The 25,148-nt window shown below is 46.5% G+C and overlaps 1 protein-coding gene across 1 annotated transcript; it reads right to left on the reverse strand.

Moving 5' to 3' along the window:
- Positions 1–925: 925 nt before the first annotated feature.
- Positions 926–24,897, reverse strand: SLC22A5 (solute carrier family 22 (organic cation/carnitine transporter), member 5). Its single transcript, XM_008593342.1, has 10 exons — positions 24,505–24,897; positions 18,674–18,777; positions 12,001–12,155; positions 10,789–10,960; positions 9,572–9,698; positions 7,736–7,836; positions 5,711–5,925; positions 3,947–4,129; positions 2,671–2,806; positions 926–2,300 (listed from the first exon to the last, which is right to left on the reverse strand). The coding sequence occupies exons 1-10, from the start codon at positions 24,895–24,897 to the stop codon at positions 2,213–2,215; spliced, it is 1,674 nt and encodes a 557-aa protein (XP_008591564.1). The 3' UTR covers positions 926–2,212.
- Between the last annotated feature and the right edge of the window lie 251 nt (positions 24,898–25,148).

Here is a 25,148-nt window from a genome sequence, read left to right on the forward strand (position 1 = left end):
TTTTTTTTTTTTTTTTTTTGTCTAAAACCCCTATCATTTTTTTACTACATATTTTTGAGTTGTTTTCTTACTGGTTGCCATGGGATATTAACTTACACTAACATTTTTTTTTTTTTTTTTTTAAAGGATGACTGGTAAGGGGATCTCAACCCTTGACTTGGTGTTGTCAGCACCACGCTCAGGCAGTGAGCGAACCGGCCATCCCTACATGGGATCCGAACCCGTGGCCTTGGTGTTATCAGCACCGCACTCTACCGAGTGAGCCAAAGGCTGGCCCAAACTTATACTAACATATTAACAATCTAGTTCAGACTGGATTTTCAGATACTTGGATCAACCCTGGGAACAGTGACTTGGGCTATTGCCCCATCACAGGAAAAGCTCTAAACATTTCAGGTAATTATGGTTTTTGCCCTTGGATGACAACGAATGTCTGGAAGCAGTGACATTGAGAATGAGAGAAAACACAGAAACTGTTCATTCACACAACAAGAGAAAGGGCAGGCAGGATCTAATTCAGATTGTGGAGCCCCTGTGAAGTCAGTTAATTGGAAACCCAGGACAGAGCCAGGTTTGAGGACAGTAGAGAAGCCAACAGGTTCCAGAAGATGTGTTGCCTTCCTTCCCACCTGAGCTTGAATTAGCTCCCTGGAATCTTGTTCCCAAATAAACTTCCTAATTGTACAGATGTGCTGGTCTCAGGCTTTGATTTCAGGGAAACCCAGTCTAAGACACTGTGCAAGAAGGCTGGCTCAGTCCACAGTCAGTTAACAGAGTGAAGATTTCCAGTACACTGGGATTAAATTTTAGCCTTAGAGACTAATTCTAAACCATTGCTAGACTTAGCCCAAGCTGACAGAAAAGCCAGGTGATAGTATGGCAGAGGCTCACCAAATTCTGGAAATAAAAGACTGTAGGCAGTTGCTATTATTTAAAAAATCATTTTTATTTATTAAAACTCTCTCATTTCCCAAGGCACTTCAGTAGCTTTCACAAAAATATCTATTTTAAACCAGGCAAAGCATGTGCTTTAGGAGTACCATGGTAACATAATCAGAAAAGACAATTACACTTAACACAAAATATCTCCCAATAATATTACATGACTGAATTGAGAAACTCTGAAAGAGTGTGAACACAATTTGTTTTTTAAAAAATTTTTTCCCATGATTAGGTATCACAAAAGGGACATACACAGTGACATTGTTTTTGGCACTCAGAGAAGTGCTAGTGGCTAAGGCTGGTACCACCTTGCATAAGTGGCAACTACAGACCATCGCCAGAGTGATTCTGGGTTTCAAAAAAAAAAAAAAAGACAATCCATGAGACTAAGGAACTAGCCTCTCCCAAGTCTATTTGAAGGCAAATAACTTAAGGAGAAAGAGACACAACAAACAAACGAAACAAAACAAAACCCATGTTATCATTTTGAGAGAAAAGACAAGATTGCTTGTCCCTTTCTCACTGACATATTTCCTTCGAACCACACACAGAAGCTATGATAGGAGGTTTGATTCACACAGCAGTGGAAAACAAGAATAGTAGACTCAACAATGCATTTCTTATGGGCCTGGACAAGCCCAGTGTTTTAATCAGACGTAAACAAGTCTACCCAGGCGTCATACTGAGGGGTCTAAGAGCTCACAAATCAATGCATTTACTAGTTTTCTGTGTCTGCTCAGTCCCCTCCATCTTAACTACCTTTATGTTTCCCTAGACCCTGTGCTCTCCTGCCCTGGGGAAACAAATATCCCAATTAATGTCCTCTGCCACTGAGAAAGGGTGAGAAATCAAACTCCCTGTGAAATTATTTCTTTTCCTCTAACGTTCACCATTAGAGGGAAAGGGGATAGAAAACTTAGACCTCCAGTTTCATCGGGGGCCTTTTCAGGCAGTCTAAAATTAAAATGTAAATTTAGCAGATGCCTCTCATATTCTTCCAAATTCCACTGGTTCTAGTGAATAATTAACTTCTTAGGAAGTGCTGAGTCCATCATCACAGTAGTTAGTAGTTATCTAAAGTTGTCCCTCGAGGAAAGGTGATGCCCTAGGACCACATGAAGCCTCTGAGGTGACTGCTCTTCCATGAGCAAGTCAGACATGGGGGCAAGAGAATGAACAGCAAAGACCTTTGTCACTGAAGGACTTAGAGTCTGCACAAACCATTTCTGATGAGACAGTCTTTTCAGTTTCTCACTTACTGGAGGTTGTGTTAAAAGGCTGTGCTTTTAAGGGTTTGGGGGCTTTCTTCACCATCTTTTAACATCCTTGTGTGGCTTGGAGTTTGCCTATATTTTATTCTATAAAAACAAGCAAAACAAATGTTAGTAACAAATCCTAAAAAGATGCCTACCAGTCTCAAAACAAACTGAGGATATCTTCACCAGGAAAAAAAAATCATACAGCAGATTCTGAAAGGCTTCTCCTAGTCTCTGTACTATCCCAGAGCTGCTTTTGCCGAGGAGATGTGCATGGTGACATGTCCACATAGGATTAGACCAGAGAAGAGAGGCTGTAAGCACCTTGCCATTTATAATCCTCTGGTGGCTAAACTATTCCAAGTTATTTGCTGAGAGAGAGTCTGCTGGGGGCTCTACTGTGAGGGGCTCCTAAGACCTGGCCAAGCCTAGACCCAGTGCATGAACACTGTGAGGATGGAGGCCTCCTTACCCTTTGACCCTTAGCATCTGGTCAATGGTGTCTGGGAGGGGGGTACCGAAGCTCTCTGGGAGAAACAAGGTGAGGATGGCTGTCAGGATGGTCAGACTTCCCATGAGAATGTAGGGCAGGAAGCGGTCATAGGCACCTATGGCAAAGCAGACAGAGCCCCAAGCATGGGGTTGCAATTAGACTTGGACTCCTTTCATCCCTTTATGCTCCCAGGACTCTATAAAGGGAATCACCTTCTTTGTTGGTCTCAGCATTTCCCACAGTTTGAGCTGCCAAATTGGAATCTGGCACCTAGACAGGTCTCTGAACCCAGAGCTGGCACAGACATGCCCAGAGGTCCAGCAATGCTTCCAGGGTGCAGCAGAGGGGTGCAGGGGGGAGCTGAGCCATGATGATTATTCCTATTTCCCAATATTGGGTTTCCAAGGAACTCAAGGTACTTGTCCAGGGACAGGAGTAACTTTTCCACCTCTGCAGATGTGTCACAACCCGTTTAATTTGCCTTCAGGCTATACAAGGTGTTTCTGCTTGATAGATCAATAGAGCATGTTCACAAGTCTCCGGGTACTCTCAGGGTACATGCCACTCCTTCTGAAAGATGGGCTGGCTAGGGATGTACAGGGAGACAGCTGCTGCCATGAGGAAATAATTATGAGCAAGAGAAAACTGGTGCCCTGCTACATGAAATGTCACAAGGCAGATATTTACACAGAATAAAACCACCATGTAAGGTGCCCTGCTACATGAAATGTCACAAGGCAGATATTTACACAGAATAAAACCACCATGTAAGGTGCCCTGCTACATGAAATGTCACAAGGCAGATATTTACACAGAATAAAACCACCATGTAAAGTGCTCCAAGTTACAATAATTCTTAGTTCATCAGACTTCTTGAATGGACATCTTTCCCCTCATGTTCCTTTTAAACGCTGATTCCAAGAAGAAATTTCTCCAGATAAGTAAATTGGCTCCCTAAACCACTCTGTAGTTTTGTAGGATAAAGGAATTGTATTCTCTGATGGAAGGCCTGGTATGGCTAAAACAGAAACAAAACCCTCCAATTTTCTCATCAATTTCTAGCTAGTCTATAGGTTGTTTCCCATTTGAAGGTGAGTGCCTCCCCCCAGTACACTCAGACACAGATCCAGTACTGGACAGATCCCATTTGCTGCATGTGCTTGTTTTTCTGTTAACAAGGTATCTCTAGCTCACATTAAAGCCAATCACACTTCCATCCCATTGCTCCAGTGTGTCCTTGGCCCACAGCACTTACCAAGGTAAATGAAGTAGGGAGACAGGATACTGCCCAGGCGGGATGCCGTGGAGCTGACCCCCACGCCCATGTTTCTGACAACTGTGGGATACAGCTCGGCTGTGTACACATAGACCATGGAAAAGGCAGCAGTGATTCCAAACTTGCCCACCATCACCAGGATTGTAGCCAAATAATACAAGTCTGGAGAGGCAAAGGAAAGAAAGTAGGAGTAGGCGCCAACCCAAGGTATGCTGCTACTAGGAGTTCCATTTCTTTTCTACCTGCAACAAACATACTATATCCCCTGATTTTGGGGGGCGGGGGGAGTGGACTGGGTCAGTTTCTATGATTTCCTACTGTGGAATAAGGGACTATAGCCAAGACTTTCCTCTAAGTTGATTACTGAAAGGAGGCTGAGGAATTGCAGCGGTCTGAGGATATGCATTTTCCTCAGCCTACAGACCACCAGAGCAAGCTCCTCAACAGCCCAATCAACCTGCTTTCCAGTCCAGAAGTCACTAAAGACATGTCTGTCAGGGAGTTAGCTGTCACCCCAGAACCTCATAACAGACAGGCACTGTGGAATTAACTCATGACTTTTAGATCGTTGGAGAATTCAGTTCTAACTCATTTCAGGCTTTCAGTCTGCTCAGATATCAAAAAATTCATAGACAGTTAGAGCCTCAGGACGATCCTCCAATCTATCCTTCTTCCTGTGCCAATGAGATGTTCTGGGTGACCTGAGAGTCACTCTGAGCTCAGGTATGAACCTCTGCATCCATTCCTGGGCTCCATCTGCCATGCTACACTGGGGGCTGTTCCTGTGCAGAATGTTCCCAGCCTGATGGACCCAAAAGTGACCCCCACAGGCTCCCAAATCCACAGGTACACTGAGGACTCTGGGCACAGTGACGGACAGATGAGGGCCCCCACCATCTGTTCTATAAATTGTCATAAATAGCTACCTCCCACCCATCTGTGGAATACCAAGATAGTTTTGGTATCCTGCTAGTGGCCTAATAGACCCTATCTGTGACCTGGCCACCCCCTTCCTTGTCTTCATCTCTTACTAGCTCCCTCTTTCTCCTCAAACATGCCAGGCTCATTCCCTGCTCAGGGTCTTTGCCTTTGCTATTTCTTCTTCCTGAAAAGAAAGAAAAATTCTCCTAGACTTTGTCATGGCTTTTCCATCATGTCGTGTACATTTTTGCTAAACTGCCCCTGTTCAGGGACACACTATGTAAACTAGCTCCCTTTATTTTTATTCACAGAAGTAACACAATCTGAACTATATTAACCATTTTATTTACTTGTTTCTTGTCAGTCTTCCCAAGTAGAGTGTGAGCTCCATGAAGAACTGGGGTTTTCCCTGCTTTGTTTACTTCTGTGTCATTAGTGTAGTGCCTACTAGTCCGTAATAGGCACTCCACAGCTATTTGTTGAATAAATAAATAAAACACGGCCAGGGAAAAAAGGAATGGGGATAGCTCTTTTTCTTCCCCCTTATTTTGGAGAGGAAAATAAATATGAACACATTAACTGGGTACAGAGTAAAATTAACCACAGCTCCAATGGCTGCTCTTTCCCACTCCTCCAAAGCCCAGGCAATAGAGTGTTCTGATCTCAGGAGGCAATTCCTCTTGATTTTTAGACCAAGAATACATATATGCAGGGAAGCTGTGATGGGCTTGATTTTTTCTCTTTACTAATAGGGGAAGACAGCATGGTAGAGAATGAGTGATTCAATGAAGACCTAAGACTGCAGATGCACATGATCCCTACCTGGGGGCACCAGCTGCACAAAGAGAAGGACGCTGCCGCCCAGGAAGAGGGCGGTGGCCATGGAGTAGCGCCGGGGCACATGCTGCAGCAGCAGCCAGGCCAACACGTATGCTGGGATTTCAACTACCGCCGAAAGGAAGCAGTTCACATAGATGTCCCCATGCAAATTAGGAGTGTCGAGGGAAAGTCCAAAATAGCCCACTGATATGGTCATCCTGAAATAGAGTGCAGAAGAAAGCTGGAAAAGCAATATCCACATCTCTCCCAACCTGAAGCAGTTCACATAGATGTCCCCATGCAAATTAGGAGTGTCGAGGGAAAGTCCAAAATAGCCCACTGATATGGTCATCCTGAAATAGAGTGCAGAAGAAAGCTGGAAAAGCAATATCCACATCTCTCCCAACCTGAAAAACTATTAAAATGCAATTATTTCAGTAAATTCCAAACTACTCTCTAAACAGAGAATAGGAAGCCAGCAATAGATTTAACTGTCTTACTTCATAGAACAAAAGATAACTTCCCCCAACCTAAGTGGTACAGTGTAAACTCTGTGCCAGTGTAGTTTCAGAGCATTCCTACTGAAAGTGTCCCGCAAAAGGGCTTATATAATTCAGACAGATTTACTTCATTGAGAAAAATAAAAGGTTACAACCTGCCTTTTGGCTTTAAAAATCCTAAGCTGAAGCATTTACAGAAGCCCACTTTCCTATTCTCTGAACCTCCCCAAGGCCAGCAACTCAGAAGGAGCTAGGAAATGAGTAAGGAGGCAGGTATCAGTGAGGTGTGATAGGACTGGAGGAGTAAGATAAAATAAGGGGCAACATGAGGTCGAACATTTGGAGAAAGACCCCAAGCAGACTACCTGTGGTGACCAACCCACTGTACTTGGGGAGAAGAAAGGGAGCTCCCAGTGGTAGGGCCACATAGTCTCTCATCTGAACCCCTGGCCTGGGCCTGTCCCCAAAAGGCATTCTCTCTGTTGATGACCCACTCTGGCAAATCAGACCTTTATAGATAAGACTGTTTTTGATTCATCTGCAGGTTGAAAATACACCTGGGACAATGAAAGAAAGGAGTTTGTGCATGAGTCCCTGGGAAATCCAGAGCAGGGAAGAGAGCCTTGTTGAACCACAAAGTGTGTGACTCATCACAGGCTGGCAAGTCGGGCACAGGCTACATGATGGTCCTGTCTGAGGCAGACTCAGGAATCTCAGAATCCCCTCAGAACGCCCTGAGGGAATCCCAGGCGATTCTTTGGAAATGGGTGACTCACAGTTCCCTGCAGTGGGCAACATGGCTGTTTGCCCCAAAGCCGGATGAGTCTAGGACTAAGGACTCTCAGATGAAGTCTGCCCTCCTCACACACTTTATCACCACTCTCCCAGCAGGCTTGGGTAGTCACCTATAATTCCAAAGGTCTGGCCACTGACCAAAAGCTATCCAGGCACTCAAATGTGTTCCCTTTCCCTGGTAACTCACAAATCCTTTCTTGATACACTTAGTGAAATGCCTCGCTAGAAGGAACCTGGTGAAGACATCTAGGACATGCCCCTGACTCCACAACAGTCTCTGAACATCCCAGAAGGAGGATGTCCTGCTTGCACATTTCCAGAAAGTGTTTAGCAGCCTCTGTAGCCTAAGCGATATGGTGTCTTCACTTAGATCCTTCTTAAAAGCCTCACCTGTACTCCTCAGTCACAGTCCATGACTGCATAGGAGCGGATAGGGGACAGGAACCACTAAGCAAGGACCCAAAGGGAACAAGGATTCACCTCAGGACCTGGAGAGATCCCCAAAGATCCAGTATTTCCCAAAACAACCTCCACAATAGTTTTCATTCTCCTTTTCTAAGATTCCATCACATTAAGAATTGTGACATGCCCATTTCTTCCATCACAAGACATATCCCTTTCATTTTCTCATGACACAGGCTTTCGATTTTGGTCTGAGAAATGTCTATAAACAAGAGACCCAGCAGCCACTTTCAGAAGCTTTGTCTAGAAGTCTCAGGCAGGTCTCACGCACCACAGAATTATGGACATGATGGTGACCACTCGGATATTCCAGGTTCGGAGCAGATCCAGAATGCTGTGAGACTGCTTCTTCTTGGAACTTAGGTCTTGTAGCTGCAGGAACAATATCATAAGGATATGGGAAGGAGAGAAGGTCAGAGATTCAGAGCATACGACATATGCAACACCCTGGCCTCTTAGCTATCTGCATCTCAGAGTTGGGGAGTGTTTTATGTTTCTTCCTGGAAAAGAATGGTAAATATATTTTGGGCTGCTAAAGGGTTCTCCAGGCCTTGTCAGTAACAAATCAGAGTGAACAAGAGTGAGGAGGAAAGGCAGCTGACCAGCCTCAGGGGTGCAGCGAAGGCACTGGCCCAAGCAGACAGCCCCCTCGCTGCACCACCCCCTCTGCCCATCAGTGGCCACATTCCAAGGAGGCCCTTAAGAATCCTTTCCCGAGGCTGGCTCCCTGCCCTGTAGGGCAGAGAGAGAAAATAGCTGTGCATTTACTGATTTGACATTTAAAAAGAATTAATGTTTGGAGTCCTCATACCATGTAGTTATTGGTCTACTTCCAGGAGAAAAAAAATCAAATAGAAAAACAGGAAAATTGACCTGAGCTTCACCCAGAGTAACTTCCTATGAAATTCGGCACAGCCTAGTCCATTAATAAACTACACGTCTAAACACACTGATGTTGCTTTCTTAAGCAAACCCAGCTTTGGAGCTTGTTTTTTCCCAAGTTAGCAGTTCAACAAAAGGTCAATTTCTGACTTAAAGGATCCCCTGAAATAGCCTCATTTCCTCAAAGATTCCAGTGGGGATTACGGGTTCCCCCAGAATGACCCCTCACTTAGAAGCCCTCTCTGCCACACTCACTCCTGCCCTGACCTTTGTGCAACAGAGCCCTTTCCGGTACGTGCTGAGCGAGAGCTCTTGCTGGGTCACCACTTAACTGGGAGACCAGCAGGGCTGTCAGTGGCCACCGACCTCTTTGCTGCCCATGATAACTGGCCCCTCTTTCCGAGGCTAAGCCCACATCTTGAGTCCTGAGCATCTTTAACATGCCTGCTGCTCACGCTTTAGTAGCTTCAGTATGACTGCTTGTGGCTGTTCCTACAGCCGAACCCTGTCTTCCAATCAGACCAGAGACATACTCCAGAACCACATCAGCCAGCATTTACAGCTTCTAACCTCTGCTTGCAGTCATGAGACTGAGGAAAACTGCCTGGTGCAGAGTGAGTAGAAGGATAGGGAACAGGAAGAAGCAAGAACAAGGAACCAGGCAGAGCCAAGAAATTACTCATGGTGTGTGAGAGTAGAGTTCACAGGGAGGAGTAGGGTGGGGGGAAGAGACGGACATGAAAAGTGACCTGGCTCCAACATAATATGCAACAACTAACCACTGGAGGGCAGAAAGAGACTGAAATCTCTAACCCAAATCTATTTGTGCTTTATGTTGTACGTACTGGACTATCTTTTTAAGATGACAAACCACCTTAGGCATAGAAAACAAAGATTCCCCAAAATGCCGACTTTGTGAAGGGCCTCATTAAAGGGTGTTTGTTATTAAAAGTAACAGATAAAATGTATGACTGCCTAAAAAGACAATAAGTAAAGTATGAAAACCTAAAATCCATGGAAGAGATGAAAAGAGGCAGAAAAGGAATAGATCTGAACAGATCTGAGTTGTAACTTCTGAGTTGTTAACAGGGCCTGCCTTGGGGGCAGCAGGGACTCAGGCAAGAAAGCTGTGCTCCTGTGAGCAGGGAGGACTTCAGGGCTGTGCACTGCTGCCCTCAAGTCATGGCCATGGTGGCTCTCCCACCGGGTCACGGATGGTGCTTACCTCACTTGGGTCAAAAATGGTGGAGGGTGCAACAATCCCATTGATTTTGGCAGCTTTGCGGATGATCACCTCTGCCTCTTTAAATCGGCCCTGAGAAATGAGCCATCGTGGGGACTCAGGGATAAACCTGGAAGTACAAGGAACAATCTCAGTGAGGCCATCCTGCCCAACAGACCAGGTATGGCATAACTGGAGGCGGGAAATGAGGTTTCAGAACCAGAGCTAGGTTTCTGCAATGTTTGGTGTTCACAAGTTAGAAGCAAAGAGATGGTCCACACCCAGTAATAACCAGAGGTATGAGCACTTCAGTACACTGCAGTGCACAAAATTAGGAGAGCCTCCACACACCCTGATGGGATCCCTACACTGGCTGGTCACCCCCACTTCCAAAGAGTGGTGCTGCCACCTTCTGGGCTCTGAGGAGACAGGCGCAAGATTAGCTCTAAAGCCCAGTTTCTGTTGATGTCTCAGGCCAGCCCAGACCTTGCTGTACTCCCCTCCCTGTTCCTGGCATTAGCCTCTAAATTCTACTCGCTCACCTCTGACTTATCCAATAAACTTGTCAGACTCTACCTAAAATAGCATGTCTACCAAGGCACCTGAGTGCTGTGAGCCTTTGTGGATATTTTCTATCTCACTGTGTCCTTCTGTCATGACCAGGTCCCTTGATGTGCTGTTTCCTCTCCCACCATGCCCTGAAATACTCTTTGCTCCACATGGGCCAGTGATCTACCTTCCTACCTGCAAGGGGTGATTCCTGCCTCAACTCCTCTTCTGCATTCCCTCTCTTGGTATGGAATGGCCCCTCTCTTCCTGTCCAACTCCTCTACTTGGAGGAGCAGATGGAGCCTAGCTTCCCCCGTGCAGCCACCCAGAGGAGTCTCACCTTTGGAGCTCTCCCTCTTCTCCCAGTGCCTGTGGCATGAGGCCAGGGCTGAAGGTCATGCTGGACCCCATCTTCTCACAGCTACTTTTTCCTCTCCCTGTACTTAGATCAACCCCAAGCAGGGCTGAGAACAAGTCTGTTGATGTCTTAGGATTCTGTTTTGTTTTGGCTCTGAGTGTGGAGAAAACATTCTGAAATAACTTCTAAATAATCTATACTTCCTGTCTCTGGGAGCCCAGAAGGGGATTTGTGGGTTGCTGCTGCCCTCTAGTGAAGGCCAGACAGAAGTCACCCTGCCGGTGGGCACTCCTGGGCTCAGGGCCACACTCACCACCAGAGCACGACGCAGAGCACCCCCGGCACCGTCAGTGCCAGCAGCAGCATCCGCCAGTCTCTGATGAAGTAAGCAAACAGTGGCAGCACCATGTAGCCAAATGCATAAAATATGCACACTCCTAATGTGGAGAATATAATACGAACTGACTTGCCAAGAATTTCTGTTCCTGTTCAAAACAAGGGAGGAGTCAAGTTAATTTCCTTATTAATCTTGCATGGTATTATTTTTAAAAAACAGACAAGAAAGCAGCCAGGATTATCTCTAAGTTCCCGGAGCCCTAGGGAGGAGGTGAACCCAGTCCAGTCTGATCATCTCCTGGGAGTGCCTCATTTGTGGCCTCTCAGGCCCCTCATGAATTCCAACTCTTCCCTAAGACATATGCTAAAGATGTCACATCATGCCCCTTCAGTCCTCACACGAGGAAGAATTCATTAAGGGCGAGGTCATTACTAAGGCCGTACCTGTTGACTACTTCCTTCAAGGAAAAAATATTCTATTAAATAGGAAAAGAAAAAAATGAAAAAGATATAGAAGAAAAATAAATGTGAAAAGAAAAAATAATCCTTTCAACAATACAACCCAAGGAACCCAAAGACCTTATTAGCTAGAGTCAGATTCCTCCAAGCAGTGAGACTGTCAACTTTTCAGTGAGAACAGGCTGGCATGTCTGAGCCACACCCCTGCAGCATGTACTCTGAATTAAAATCCTGAAGGTGAATAAAGCCCATTCCAGTCAATTTATTCTCCTCTGTACAGATATCACTGGCAACAATGCTTTGCTGAGGAGGCAGCTCTCTTCCTTGGCAAGCCTGCAAATCATGGCCCTTACTCCTCACATCATGCCTCCTTCTTTCCCTAGCTACCTCAGCCCTGTGCAGTGGCAATCCCTTTATTTAAAATGGATGATCTCTGGTGAGTCCTAGGCAAGTAGCCAGCAAGTACTAATAAGACCAAGGTGCCACCCCTCGGAGGCCAGAAAAGAACTGGAAATAGTAAGTCAAGCTATTGTGCTGCTGGGGACCCAAGGCTGGTCACCTGTCTGACTCAGTTTCCCTGACTATAAATAGGGTTCATCAGGAAGCTCTGGCCAGTGCTGCTAGAGACCACTTCCCCTTGAGGGACATCACAGCTGTTTCCAGAAAGGTGGGTGGTGGGATGATGATGAAACACAGGATGAAGTACTCAACTCCAACTTGATGGCCATACCCAGGACAAATGCTGCCACATAGTTGGAGATCTGGCCCATGCCTACAAGGACAAACAGCACAACAAACATCTCAAGGTTCTTTGAGAAGATCTGCAGGAAGCTGAAGCCTGTCTGCATGCCCATGGTCACAAACAGCACGTTCTTCCGACCAAACCTGGGAAGACAAGAAGAGTGACAGAGGACCAGCTGGGAAAAGGCAGCAGGAACAGGTTCCACCAAGAGGGGCTTTCCCAAGATCCATTCAGGGAGGGGTTGTGGACAGTGTTGCCAGGGTAGCTGATGGCTAGGGACAGTCCCAGTCCCCCAGTCCCAGGCTGTTACTCACCTTCGCCACTCCCCAGGATGAATGTGCAGCCTGGGCACCAAAGTTGCCCAAAAGGCAATGCCACAATTATGATAATGATTGCAAGGGGCTGAAACACATCGATTATGCTTAAATCCATACATTCATAATGATATTTTTAAAAATATCGGTCAACTTTAGAGGATAACAGAGAAAAAATTCACTATAAATGAAAACTGGTAAATAAAGGGAAAGAAGCATTTGTACTGACTTTCCTTTGTAAACTATGTGAACAGTAACCAATAATAGATGAGGGGAAGTATATTCCAATTATTAAATTTAAAAAGTGATAAAACTAGGCCGGCCTGTGGCTCACTCGGGAGAGTGTGGTGCTGATAACACCAAGGCCACGGGTTCGGATCCCATATAGGGATGGCCGGTTGGCTCACTGGCTGAGCGTGGTGCTGACAACACCAAGCCATGGGTTAAGATCCCCTTACCGGTCATCTTTATTAAAAAAAAAAAAAGTGATAAAACTAGAATATCACCATTTTACAGCCCCCAATGAATTAATAGATACAGGCATTACATATCAATGAACGCAAACATCATAAAAAGGGATAATCAGACGTGCATGCCTCCTATAGTCTTGCCAAAGGGACGGAACGTGAATCTGATCGAGTCTCTGGATCCAGCTGACAATTTGCAAGAAACACAAAGAACAGAGGAATATGCTGAACTACATCATGAATGTGCAATCAGCAAAATTGAGACTGGGAAATTCTATAGATGGAACAGCCTGGGGATCTTCAATAGATAAACTGTAAGGCAAAGAAAGGGATGAAAGGACAATCCAAAGACTAAAGTAGACTAAAAGACATATCAAATATTATAAATGGGCAAGACTACACTTGTGTCTAAGGATGCATATTTGGATGATAAAACTATAAAAAACTCATAAAGAAGTGACTATTACAAGAACCAGGCTAGTGGTTTATGGTAGGGTGCTATAACTGGTATGAAGCACATGGACAGGGCTTCTCAATGGATAGAAAGTTCTATTGCTTGACTTGGTAGTGGTTACAAGGTTATTTCCCTGGAATAATAAGCCACATATTTGTTCTGTTTGGTTTTCTGTATCCGTGCTCATTTTAAAATAAAAAATGTGGGGTTTTTGGTTTGTTTTGTTTGAAAGAAAGTACCACAAACAGGAGGAACAGTTTAGTGGGAAGCAAGCGATTCAGCTGACACCACCTTCATTCAATGAATGTTAGTGAGCATCTATTACAGAAGGCACTGGGGATCGCTAAATGAAAAAAGGTGTTGTCTCTGTCCTCAAGAAGCTATTGTCTATTTGGTGAGACAGACACACTACTGAATATGCAATTACACACAAAGACAAGCGCACTGAAGGAAAAGCACCCAAGTCCACAGAGACACAACAAAGGAACCTATCCTGGACTGGGGTGGGTGTTGGGGAACTGGGCATTCAAGGAAGGTCTCCCCAATGATGGGACACTGAGATGAGGCCCAAAGGAAAAGCAGTTGCTGACAATGGCGAATTAAGGGTGTAAGGATATTTACAGTATAATGGGGGAGACCAACATTAATTCTATGATAACATCTTTTATTTACCAATTTCTGATAGGTGCTATGAAGGAAAGTCACAAGGAACCAAGGAAATGTAAACCAGGGACCCTGAGTTAGCCGGCATGGTCAAGGAAAGCCATTGGGGGGTTGGGGGGAATGCTTGAAACCCTGAGACGAGTACACACTGCTGTGGCTGGAGGGGGCTGATGAACGTGAGGGGTTGTTGTGGCTGGCATTGGCTGGGCAACAGAAGCTGCAGAGGTGGGTAGGAGCCAACCTACACATGGCCTTGCAGCTACATGAGAGAGTTTGGTGTTCTGCCTCAACACAAGTTTTGTTTTTTGGTTGTCACAACTTGGGCAGGCAGTAGCATCTAGAGGGCAGAGGCCAGAGATATTGCTAAATATTCTAGAATTCTCAAGATAACCCCCACAACAAAGAATTACTTTGGCTCAAAAGGTTAGCAGGGCCGAGGTTGAGAATACTTGATTTAGAAGGAGACTCCAATTCCCCCTGTATTGTTCTGTAACAAGAGGGCTCTGCATGCCAACTAAAGGGTGGGCCCTAACTATAGGCAAACTTGTATAACCTATACCCTCTGTCCCTTCCCAAGGGCTCCCTGGGATAGTAAGGAATAGAAAGATCCAGGGAATCCTTACATAAAACCAGTCCTTGGCAGTCTGGGGTTGGGGCCAGAAATGCTAACTTTTTGTTTTTTTTGGTGGGTGGCTGGTATAGGGAGAACCAAACCCTTGACCTTGGTACTATAATACCATGTTCTAACCCGCCGAGCTAACTGGTCAACCCTAAAATGCTCATTTTTAAAGTCAGCCAGCAAAATGGCAAACATGGTGGGTGGCTGGTATAGGGAGAACCAAACCCTTGACCTTGGTACTATAATACCATGTTCTAACCCACCGAGCTAACTGGTCAACCCTAAAATGCTCATTTTTAAAGTCAGCCAGCAAAATGGCAAACACACACATATCTACAGAAACAGGAAATACTAGTTTACTTACTCCCAGAATTGTGTCTCTCTCATTATTCACATGCATAAAGGTAATTCAATAATGTCAGATAAAAGGCACTGACAACCCAGGATTATATTAATTGCTCTCAAACTTCAGACATATTAATATGCCAGAAAGCTAAACCTTTGTCCTGTATAAAATGTTACTTTTGATATCCTAGACAACAAGCTGAGGGCATGAATCTATTGTTGTTACTTAATTTGTTTGGCTTAGGTTTTAGAACTGGCTACTTAGAAATAATAAGATCAGAGGCGATGCATGCCATAGAGCCCTGGGCCTTCCATGGGGGTGCAGACGAACTTGAGGGGTGGCACTGGGAGCTGAAGACAGGGGCTGCAGTCAGAATAGCTATGCTTTTAGCGATTCCATTTACTGGACTTAAATGATCCTACTTAAAACAAGGTTCTGCTGCCAAAATTCTTAAAAAGGTTTGAAAAACACTGTATTAGCCCTTCTATAGACTAAGGCAGTCCTCAACATACTTATGAATTGTTTCCACTGTTTCCCTGGGAGAAGACCTTTTGGAACTTAAACACTTTCCTCAGGTAATCATGGTGTTACATGGTAAACAGGTTCTTAAGCTAGCCCACAAAGATCTACTTAACATGACACAGTTGGCACAGGAAAATACATTGAATTTCAACTCTGAACTTGGGGTACCCCCTCCCTGTTTCTCACATCATGGTAATTCCTTTGAGGCTCAGCTGCCGCTTGACCCTGTGAGAGAGGATTTCCCCCATCTCCACTTGGTGGGCCTCTAAACTCAGTCCACCTCCTCCCTTTATCACTGTACACTCTCTCCAGGCTTTGATAAAGGTTCTATATGCTGACAATTCCCAAATGTGTTTTACCAGCCCAAAGCTCTCATGGAGAGAGATGCATACATCCAACTGCATATTTGATTTCTCCACCAAGGGGTCTCATAGTCACCCCAAATTCAGAGCGTTCAAATTGAACTCAACATCTTCTCCTACAAAGGGCCGGCCCATGGCTCACTCGGGAGAGTGTGGTGCTGATAACACCAAGGCCATGGGTTCAGATCCCTATATAGGGATGGCCGGTTAGCTCACTAGGGAGAGTGTGGTGCTGACAACACCAAGTCAAGAGTTAAGATCCCCTTACCGGTCATCTTATAAAAAACAAACAAACAAACATACAAACAAAAATCTTCTCCTACAAACATGGTCCTCTTCCAGTGCTCTGTCTTAGAAAAGAGTATTGTCATTCAACCAGCTATGCAGGCCAGAAATCTTTTCTCCCCTTTCATACTGGCCAGCCTCAAAAAAAAAGAAAGAGAGAAAGAGAAAGAGAGAAGGAAAGAAGGTAAGAAAGAAGAAAAGGAGGAGGGAAGGAAAGAAGGAAATTAGGGAAAAAAAAGAAAAAAGAAATCTTTCTCTCCTCACTTCCCCCATTCAACCCATCAACAAGACCTGTTGATTTTACCTCTGACCATTTCTCTCCATTCCTACCACCCTCATCCTAGGCCAGGCCACCACCATCTTTTGCACAAACTACTGTGACAACCTCTTAATTGGTCTCTCTACAACCCTTCTTGCTTCCCTTTTAATCCTTTCTCCACAAGGCTGTTAAATCATCTTTTTAAAAAGTGCAAATCTGATTGGCACACTCCAGCTTTAAAAAACTCAACAGCTTCCCACTGCTCTGTGGATGAAGCCCAAATTCTACTAAGAATTTACTTGTGATCTACTAAGCCCCGTGTGCTCTTCTGCTTGGGACTCAACCTGCCTCACTGCCTTCATCTTTACACCTCTCTTGACACCTCTACCACAAAGGACTTCTCTCTGCTCCTATGCCTTTTCTGGAGTCTGGTCTTTAGCACATGCTGTTCTCCCTGCCCTTTCCTCTCTCCTCTCTCCACCCCTTTAGCTGGCTAATTTCTACTCATCTTTCAACTCTCAGCTCAGGTTCCACCTTCCAGGGGAAGCCTCCTGGCCTCTGTTAGACACTCCCTTAGCACCCTGCATTTCTCTGTATCACCTACCATCACCAAGGACAACAATCACTTCCTCAATTAGTTGCTTAACACATTCTGCCTTGCTAGAAGGCGAGTCCTAGGAGAGCAGGGACCTAGAACAGTAGTCCACACAAAATAGAGGAGCAAGACTGTCTGGGTACAAATCCTAATGCTGCCACCTGCCAGCTCTGTAACCTTGGGCAAGTTATTTAACTCCTCTGTTTCATTTTCCCCATGTGTAAAATGGGAATAATAATAGTTCCCATGTCATAGGGTTATGAGGTTTAAATTATTTGTTTTTTAAAAAAATCTGTACAGTACTTAAAATAATGTCTGGCACCTAGTAGGTGCTCTGAGTTTTTTAAATAACTAAAAGTAATCAGTTGATGCTTGATACTAGATTAAAGATCTGGAGAAGTGAAGGCCTTGCCCCCAAAGGGGCAAGTGTCTCAGGCTCAGCTGGAATCATCAATCTGTGGTCATGATCTACTAAACTTTTTAATGCTCACTCATGACTGTAGGAATTTTTCTATTGTTTTAATCACTAGATGAAACTCTGAAAAAGACAAATCTAGTGAGAAATGCACATACTTAAATTTTTTGTAAGAAAAGATTTCTCAGGTAAAGACAATAACCCATAGATGTAAATATACGAAAACATTACTAAGTTTGTGCTACAGGATAAAATGGCTTTGTTCTTAAGGTAGGATGACATTCTCTTCCTGAACTTCTCTATTGCAGACCCCAACAAGCCAGGAGTATATTGGGACTCCTCTCCATCAGGTGACCCAATGATTCTGTGGGTGTCCTCACATGTGCCTGTGTGTCCAAGGACTTGCTGAAGGCTGTCTTCTCACCTTGGGCTTCTCCCATGGACCCTGAAGCTCCACAGTAGAAAGACACAACATAATGAACCCCTTTAAGAACTTCCTAAAAGCTGCAGACCTTTCTCCAAAAATATGCTCACATACAACCTCTAACATTTTTTTTTTTTCTGTCTGGTAAGGGGATCGCAACCCTTGGCATGGTGTTGCCTGCACCACGCTCAGCCAGCGAGCGCACCGGCCATCCCTATATAGGATCCGAACCCGCGGCCTCAGCCAGCGCCGCACTCTCCCGAATGAACCACGGGGCCGGCCCGACAACCTCTAACATTTTACATATAATTTCAAGGGTTTTTGGATTTTCTAAGCCATTAATGGATGTTGAGTTACTTATGAGAAATGAGTCAAAACAGCATTTTTCCTCCTTATCATAAAGTAAATGCCATAACCACAGGCCACTTAGCTAAGGGGCATTAGGCTTCTGGACACAAGAGCTCTGCTCATCACTCTACTACTGGCTAGTGAGATTTCCTATCACTTTTCAGAGAGACCACTGGTCTTTTTGGGAATACAGACATAGCCACAGGCTACCACCTAAAGATCTAGAATACAGTGTACATGTGCATGGTGTCAACCCCTCCTATGCTCAGGGATATGAGAGAGTTATATTCCCCAGGGAAGGCAATCCAGGCTAGTGAAGAAGCTAATCCCGGCATCTTACCTGGTCAATTGGATCATAGATACACTTGGCTTGGATAGTTCAGGTTTTTTGACTTAGCAAGAATTTGGGAGTAGGGGTTGTTGGCTCTTTTTACTTGGTATGGAGTCTATACTACAGATGCAGCTGCTGCTTTTTTTAAAATACAAGGCCCTGGGCTGAGAGCACACTACCAATTGAAGTCAAGGCCAGGCATATGCTCCTTGCTTGATGCTGGGGTGCCCTGCAGCTGCAGGAGACAGACGCCTTACCTGTCTGAGAGCTGCCCCGAAATGAAGGAGCCCACCAGCACACCCACGAAAAACAAGGATATGGTGAGTGGGGCCTTCCAGTCGTCCTCACACACCAGGTTCCACTGTAAGAGGAGCAGAGGGATGTATCACTCACTGCTTTTAAAAGAGGTTTTCAATTTAAGTCTTCTTAGAAAATGAAATCAAAACATCCTACATGCTCTGGGCGTGTGAACATGGTTAGGCAGGCGATGGCTCACTTGGGCAGTAAGGCAGCAAGCAGGTGGCCTCTCACAGGGAGAGCAGGCTCCCTCCCCATCCTGTTTTTCATAGCGTGAGGCTTCACTGTTTTGCTTCCATTTTAAGGAGGGGAGACAGGCAGGGAGCAAGTACTGTGCCCACACGCTGACCCAGGAAAAGGCCAGGCCTCATGTGCTTGCTCCCCAAAATCTGGGCTGAGCCCAGGGCTGTGGAGGAAGCAGAGTGCCCTTGTTCAGTGAGGTTCAAGCCACTGGCAAGAACAGCACTGGAATGGTTCTGGGGCATCCAGTGAGGGACTGAGGCCAGAAGGCCCAGAGTGCACCATCTGGACCTTCAGCTCTGCTCAGGCTCCCACCCTAGGCCAATGACTCCTGGGTCCTTCTTGTGATATTTAGAGCTGGAATCCCTGATGATGCATGCCAACAATACTAGGTCCAATTATGGCTGAGAGCTTTGAGGTGGGAGTCAGGAAACTGGGTTTTAATTTCCACTCTACCATTAATTGGTTGTTCAACCTCAGGCAAGCTGCTGTACCCCCCCCCCATATTGTGCCTTAATTTCCCCATTTGTAAAACAGGGATTGGGGAAGAGGACAAGCTGCACTGCTCGAGTTTCCAGCACCCCATGTGTGGTTTCACCTATAGTTACCATGAATGGGAAAAGAGGTTTGAGCAGAAGGGAAGGATACATGGGGGACCAGCTAGATATTCAGACATTAGACCACCCCAGCTCAACAAGGAAGGAGTCAAAAGGAAGAAAGCCAAAACAGGAATCCTGGCAGTTCCCAGAAAAATGTTTCCTAGAATAGAAAGATGGTGCTCAGTAGTAACATTTGCAGACTTCTCACATGCACATCCACTCTCCTGGGAATTCAGACCCTTGCTTGCTTGGTGCCAGGCTGCTGGCCTGCCATCCATGGAACCTGCTAGCTCCCCAGTAATGAACAGAGGCAAGGGGAGTGAGCAGCTCCCTAGAACAGGCTTCTCTTCTGGGCCAGTGACAGAGGGAAGAACAAGTCTCCTTCTCTGCCCTGCTGGGCAGTGTGTGCACACAGCCTCCAGGAACCTCTCAGAGGGGTCGAGGGTAGCCTTGGAGCTGGACACAAAGAACTCTCACAGTCAGGCGTGCTGCTGGCTCTCCACTTTGGAAAACATGCACATGGATGGGCTGAGAGTGGGATGGCGATCCCCTACCCAGGGAAGAATTGGGGATATTCAACCCCCAAATCTGGAGGAAGCCCACATTAGCAGGAGTCAAGAATATTGGAGCACCAAGGCCTGAATGCTCAGGCTGCTGCAGCTTTCCCACCTCCTGCTAACAGCACCTCAGTGTTGCTAACACCCAGATACCATCTCTCTGGTAGGTGAGTGAGTGCTCCTAGGGCAGCCCCATCCACCCATGGCAGCTAAAGCCAGGACTGGGAGAGGTGGGGGAGACAAAGCTGAGGGAATCAATGACAGGGTGCTGGTCTCTGGGTGATAGCCCAAGCTTCAGGGTCCAGATTATGGCTACTGCCACTCTTGAGTATGATCAGATCTATTTCCCAGTTAGTATATTACTTTTGCAGCAACAAAGATAAACAAGAAAAAAACGAATAAAGGGTCAACAGCTATATCTCAACAGCTCTATCATGAGGGTGGGGGACTAAGCTAGACTAGAAATCCTCATGGGCTTCTGCAGTGAGTTCCGGGTCGGGTCTCCCAATACTAGGCTTCTAGGGTATCCTAGGCTGGCAAGGCCTGGTACTACCTAAAACCTGGTCAGACTATACTCTGCAGGAGACAAGGTGACTGTAATGCTCATCTTGGGATAGGCCCCAGAGCATCCCTTGGGCTCCTCAGCCCCACCTTCTCCACTTGGTCCAGACTGTCCTTAGTCTAGACGAGTGTGTAACTCCTTGAACTATCTGCACCCTTCACCCACCACTGACTGACAGTACTTGACAACTCTCAGAGCCTGGCTTTGGGCCCTCCAAAAGCAAACATGCATTAATACTTCCTTCCTACCAGCCATAGGAGGGTCTGTGAGTAGGGTCAGGATAGGTCTCAAAAATAAATATGAGGGCAGGCACAAAATGGGTTCCACCCAGCCAATCCACCCACTTACCTGTCCAACTGCCACAAGGATTGCAGTGGTCACCAGGACTTGGTCTGAATTCTCCTTAGAAGGGGTAGGATGAGAAGACCATAGAGCCCAGGCTAAGTAACACTGGCTTAATGTGTTTACAAAGGAATCTACTGTTCTCTACTGAGCTCTGGGCTCCCCACCTATGACAAAAGCAGCTACAGACCAGCTTACTGATACTCCACTTGGCATGTGGGATGAGCTGTACTGGCTGATGATAACAGGGATCAATGCTAAAGGTGAGTGTGTGGGTTTAAGATTTAGGTCACAAGGCTAGCATTGCTATCCTCAGCCAGGAGAGCTGAGAAAGCAGGCCCAACATGAAAAAAAATCTGGGAACAACTGGCAAAGGACCTAGACTTGCCATTCTTCCTGGTCAGAAATGTGCCTTTACAGTGGTGATGGTTTCATAGTTGTATAGATATAAGTGTCAAAGCTTTTCAAATTGCACACTTTAGATAGGTGCAGTTTTTAAATATATCATTAATACCTCAATAAAGCTGTTAAACTTTTTAAAAGGAGAGAGAATTGTAGATATTATCTAGCTTGTAGATAATTGGCACTGTTTTTCATTTACAGGAAGTAGAGAGATGACCTAGTTCGTCTCTTCTAGCTTGTAGATAATTGGCACTGTTTTTCATTTACAGGAAGTAGAGAGATGACCTAGTTCCCCGGAACTAAATGTTCTTACCTATGAATTGGCTGGAAGGGAAAAGAGATAGGGTCTGTGCCCATAAGGTAGAAGTTCTTCCCAGAGATGTACCTAGCCTGACTGCATCAATGGTCAAACACACTGGTAAGCACCACGTTACTGAATGCCGTGTATTCCCACACAGATTTTGTCCTGCCTGCTAACGCAGTTAATGGTGGATCCTTGCCCCAAGGCTGTCACAGGGCAAAGAGAAGAGGTATTTGCTACTATATCCTCTACAATGCCTGGCAGTGTCTCTGCTTCAGAGGAGAGGCTCAGGAGCTATTTGGCACATAGGTGAGTGAGTGAATGGATTAAATAAAAAAAGGGCTGTCAACCTTCAACATCACAGTATCTTTTGGGCTTGGTCCTTGCTTGGCTGGACCAAGTCTAAATAAACCCAGAACTTCAATCTCTAGAATAAATTATTTTCTTTGCTCCCTGACCCCCTGCCTTATGTCAACTGTCAGGACTCTAACCGAGAGTGACAGTTCTCAGCTAGCTAGCCAGGGGCTCAATCTGACCGCTCACAGCCAGATGTGTCTACCATGACTGTGAGTGCACAGGGGCCCACAGGGCCCAGCAAGTCCCATCAGAATGTTGATGCAGAAGCTTCCAACATTAGGTTTTCAACTGAGAGGAACAAGCAGCCTTGACTTAAAGTCAGGCATTCTAGCATCCCAAAACAAAGAGCTAAGTAAAGTATTCATCTTGCCTTCCTGGAAAGATTGAGAACCTGCAAGTGGGTGAAAGGGCACACAATTCTTATGAAAATGCTACGACAGCTAGATAGTCAATATAAAAAAACGAAAGACTGATATTGGCAGCAAGGTAGGATCAGAAGGGTCAGGGCCCCTCTGGTACAGCTGGTCTCTGGGAGCTCTCAATGCCACCACCACTCAGCTGAAGGCAGGATGGAGGCAGTGGAGCAGGAGCAAATGCCTAGAGTAAGTGGGGGACCCACAGGGTTCAGGGTAAAACCTCAAGAGATACCATGAGCTTCTTCCAACTTCACTGCCTCCCTCTTCTTTAGGCACTCCTGTGTCATGGAATCTGGCTTCCCCTCTCTGGCCTCTGCCTGCAGTCCCAGTGACAGCCTCTAGCTTCAAAGTTCTCACTGGCTTCCAGGAAGGTAATAGACTCATTTGTGAGGCTAGGACCCAGGATTTGTGACAACCAAAGATTCTGATTCTCTGTGGACTCATGGGCCACAGTTGGCTACCTCCACTCAGAGCCTCCTTTATCAAGTGATGATGCCTCAGGACACTGAAATGATGTTACTTAGCTGAGAAATCCAAGTGGAGCTCAGGTCACAGTCCTATTACATATATGTGGAGTAAGCAGGTACAGGTGCTGGGGACATCAAACTTCCAAACTGAGAAAATATGCTCTTCCACCCACACGTGAGTCTCCAAGGGCAGCTCTCAGATTCCCTTGAAGGGTGATGACCACCAAAAGCAACATATGCTGGACCTACAGAGCCCCTGTAAGCCCCTTTCAGGCCGAGGAAGTAACCTCAGTAACAGCCTCCAGCAGAGTTTGAGGCCACACCAGGACTCAAGACACCTTCCCCTTCAGTCCCCTTTCTGTGAACTCTGCCCTCCTGATCGGCAGTTTCTTGCTGTTGCATCTGGGCTTTCAGCTCAGTATTTTGTTAAGCTGAACACTCCAGACTCACTGAGAGGCCTCCTCCTTCAGGAAGCCTTCCCTAACCTGCAAATCTCTAATCATGACATTAAGTGAACCTGGTAGCCGGGTACCTATCAAAGAGGGCTCTTTTCACTACCCTGCTTACTCCGTTCTGCAAGACTGCGGGGAGTAAGAGTATTGGTGTTCACGTAAGACACCAGCACATCCACACACACCATTAACAACATGTCATACACCTAGCTTCAATGACTGCAGGTTCACCTGCGGACAAAGCCACCCGGAAGATAAATCCAAGGGGCAGCGAAATGAGGAAGGTTTCCCTCACTTCCTATGAACTAAGGTTGTATGCTTTAACTAAGTCTGGCCAATGACTTTGCCTCAGAATACTTACCCTAGAAAACATTCCAGGTCAACAAGTCACCATGAGTGGATCTTCAGGTGCATGTATCCTAAAAGACTGACAACTGATCATGGGTGAAGGTAAACAATTCCTTACAGGGCAGGACCAGACTGTCATGTTGGGGTGAGGATGTGTGGGGGAAAAGAGTAACAAAGAAAGGTGGAAGAGACAGTTCTGCACACATGATTACTTTCACTTTAAAAGTTCAGGAAAGATTGGTAAAGGGACACGAAAATCAACTACACTGTATATCGATAAATTAAAATAAAAAATAAAAGTTCAAGAAAGAAGAGGAGTATTTCTCTCTGAACAGATGCCAAGAGACTGAAGGAAAAACGGTGACAGCCCCTTGGTCCAAGCCCTGGCTCTGCTCTTCACCATTCCCACCCCATCTAGAGGAAATCCTTGACCACTCAGGGCCTTAGAGCATCTCCCACTGGCTGCCAGGGTCTTCTTGGCTCCCTCTTCAATGTGGCCATCAGAATGGGTGGCCAGCTTGACCCTGGTGCTGTGAGGGACACACTCTAGCTGGAAGTCATCTCACGAAGGGTTCCCGAGCCACCTGGCTGGAGTATGCCCATCACCAGGGTATTGTGTGTTGGGGGAGAGGGACTGACAAGAGTCCAGCGTGAATCTGGCGGGGTAGGAGGTGCAGAGTCAAGGGCCGCGACGCTCCCCTTCGCACCCCGGTCCTCGGCCTCGGCCCTGGCGGGGGCTGGCACCCACCTCGGTCACGATGGTGGACAGGTAGACGTCCTTGCTGAACTCCCAGCCATCCAGGCAGCTCTCCTGCTCCAGCTGCTCCAGGTCCACGTCGCGCACCGGCTCCAGCCCGAGCGCAGAGAAGTTGGCGATGGTGGCGAGCCGGTAGCGCCGGCAGCTGTGGGGCACCTCGCGGCCGTCCTGCAGCCGCAGCGGGACACTGTGGTTGCGCCAAGCGCTGCTCAGGTTCGCGGTGTCGGGCACCCGGCAGTGGTGCTCCGGGGTCCCCGCCAGAAACACGACCGACATACTATTGAAGCCGTTGGGGACGATGCTGGCGCTGAGCAGGAAGAAGATGAGACGCTGAAAGGTCCCCCACTCGCCCAGGAAGGCGGTCACCTCGTCGTAGTCCTGCATGCTTCCAGACGCTGCTCTGCCCCTTGCACCGAGGGGTGATAAGAGCTTTCTCAGAGCAGTTCCCCGAAGGCGCCAGAACGTTCCCGGGACAAGCAGGCTGCTGGAAATCGGGGCGCGCGCCCGGACAGCGTTCCCGGGAAACAGGCTGCGGCCGTTGGCACGCTCCCGGTAGCTCGGCGCAAAGCGGGACGCCCCTGCAGAGACTCGGGCCACGCCGCCCTCCCGGCGGGCGCGGGGGCGGGCGGGGCTCC

Source organism: Galeopterus variegatus, unplaced genomic scaffold (genome assembly GCF_000696425.1).
Source record: "Galeopterus variegatus unplaced genomic scaffold, G_variegatus-3.0.2 Scaffold9016, whole genome shotgun sequence".
Taxonomy (NCBI): Eukaryota; Metazoa; Chordata; class Mammalia; order Dermoptera; family Cynocephalidae; genus Galeopterus; species Galeopterus variegatus.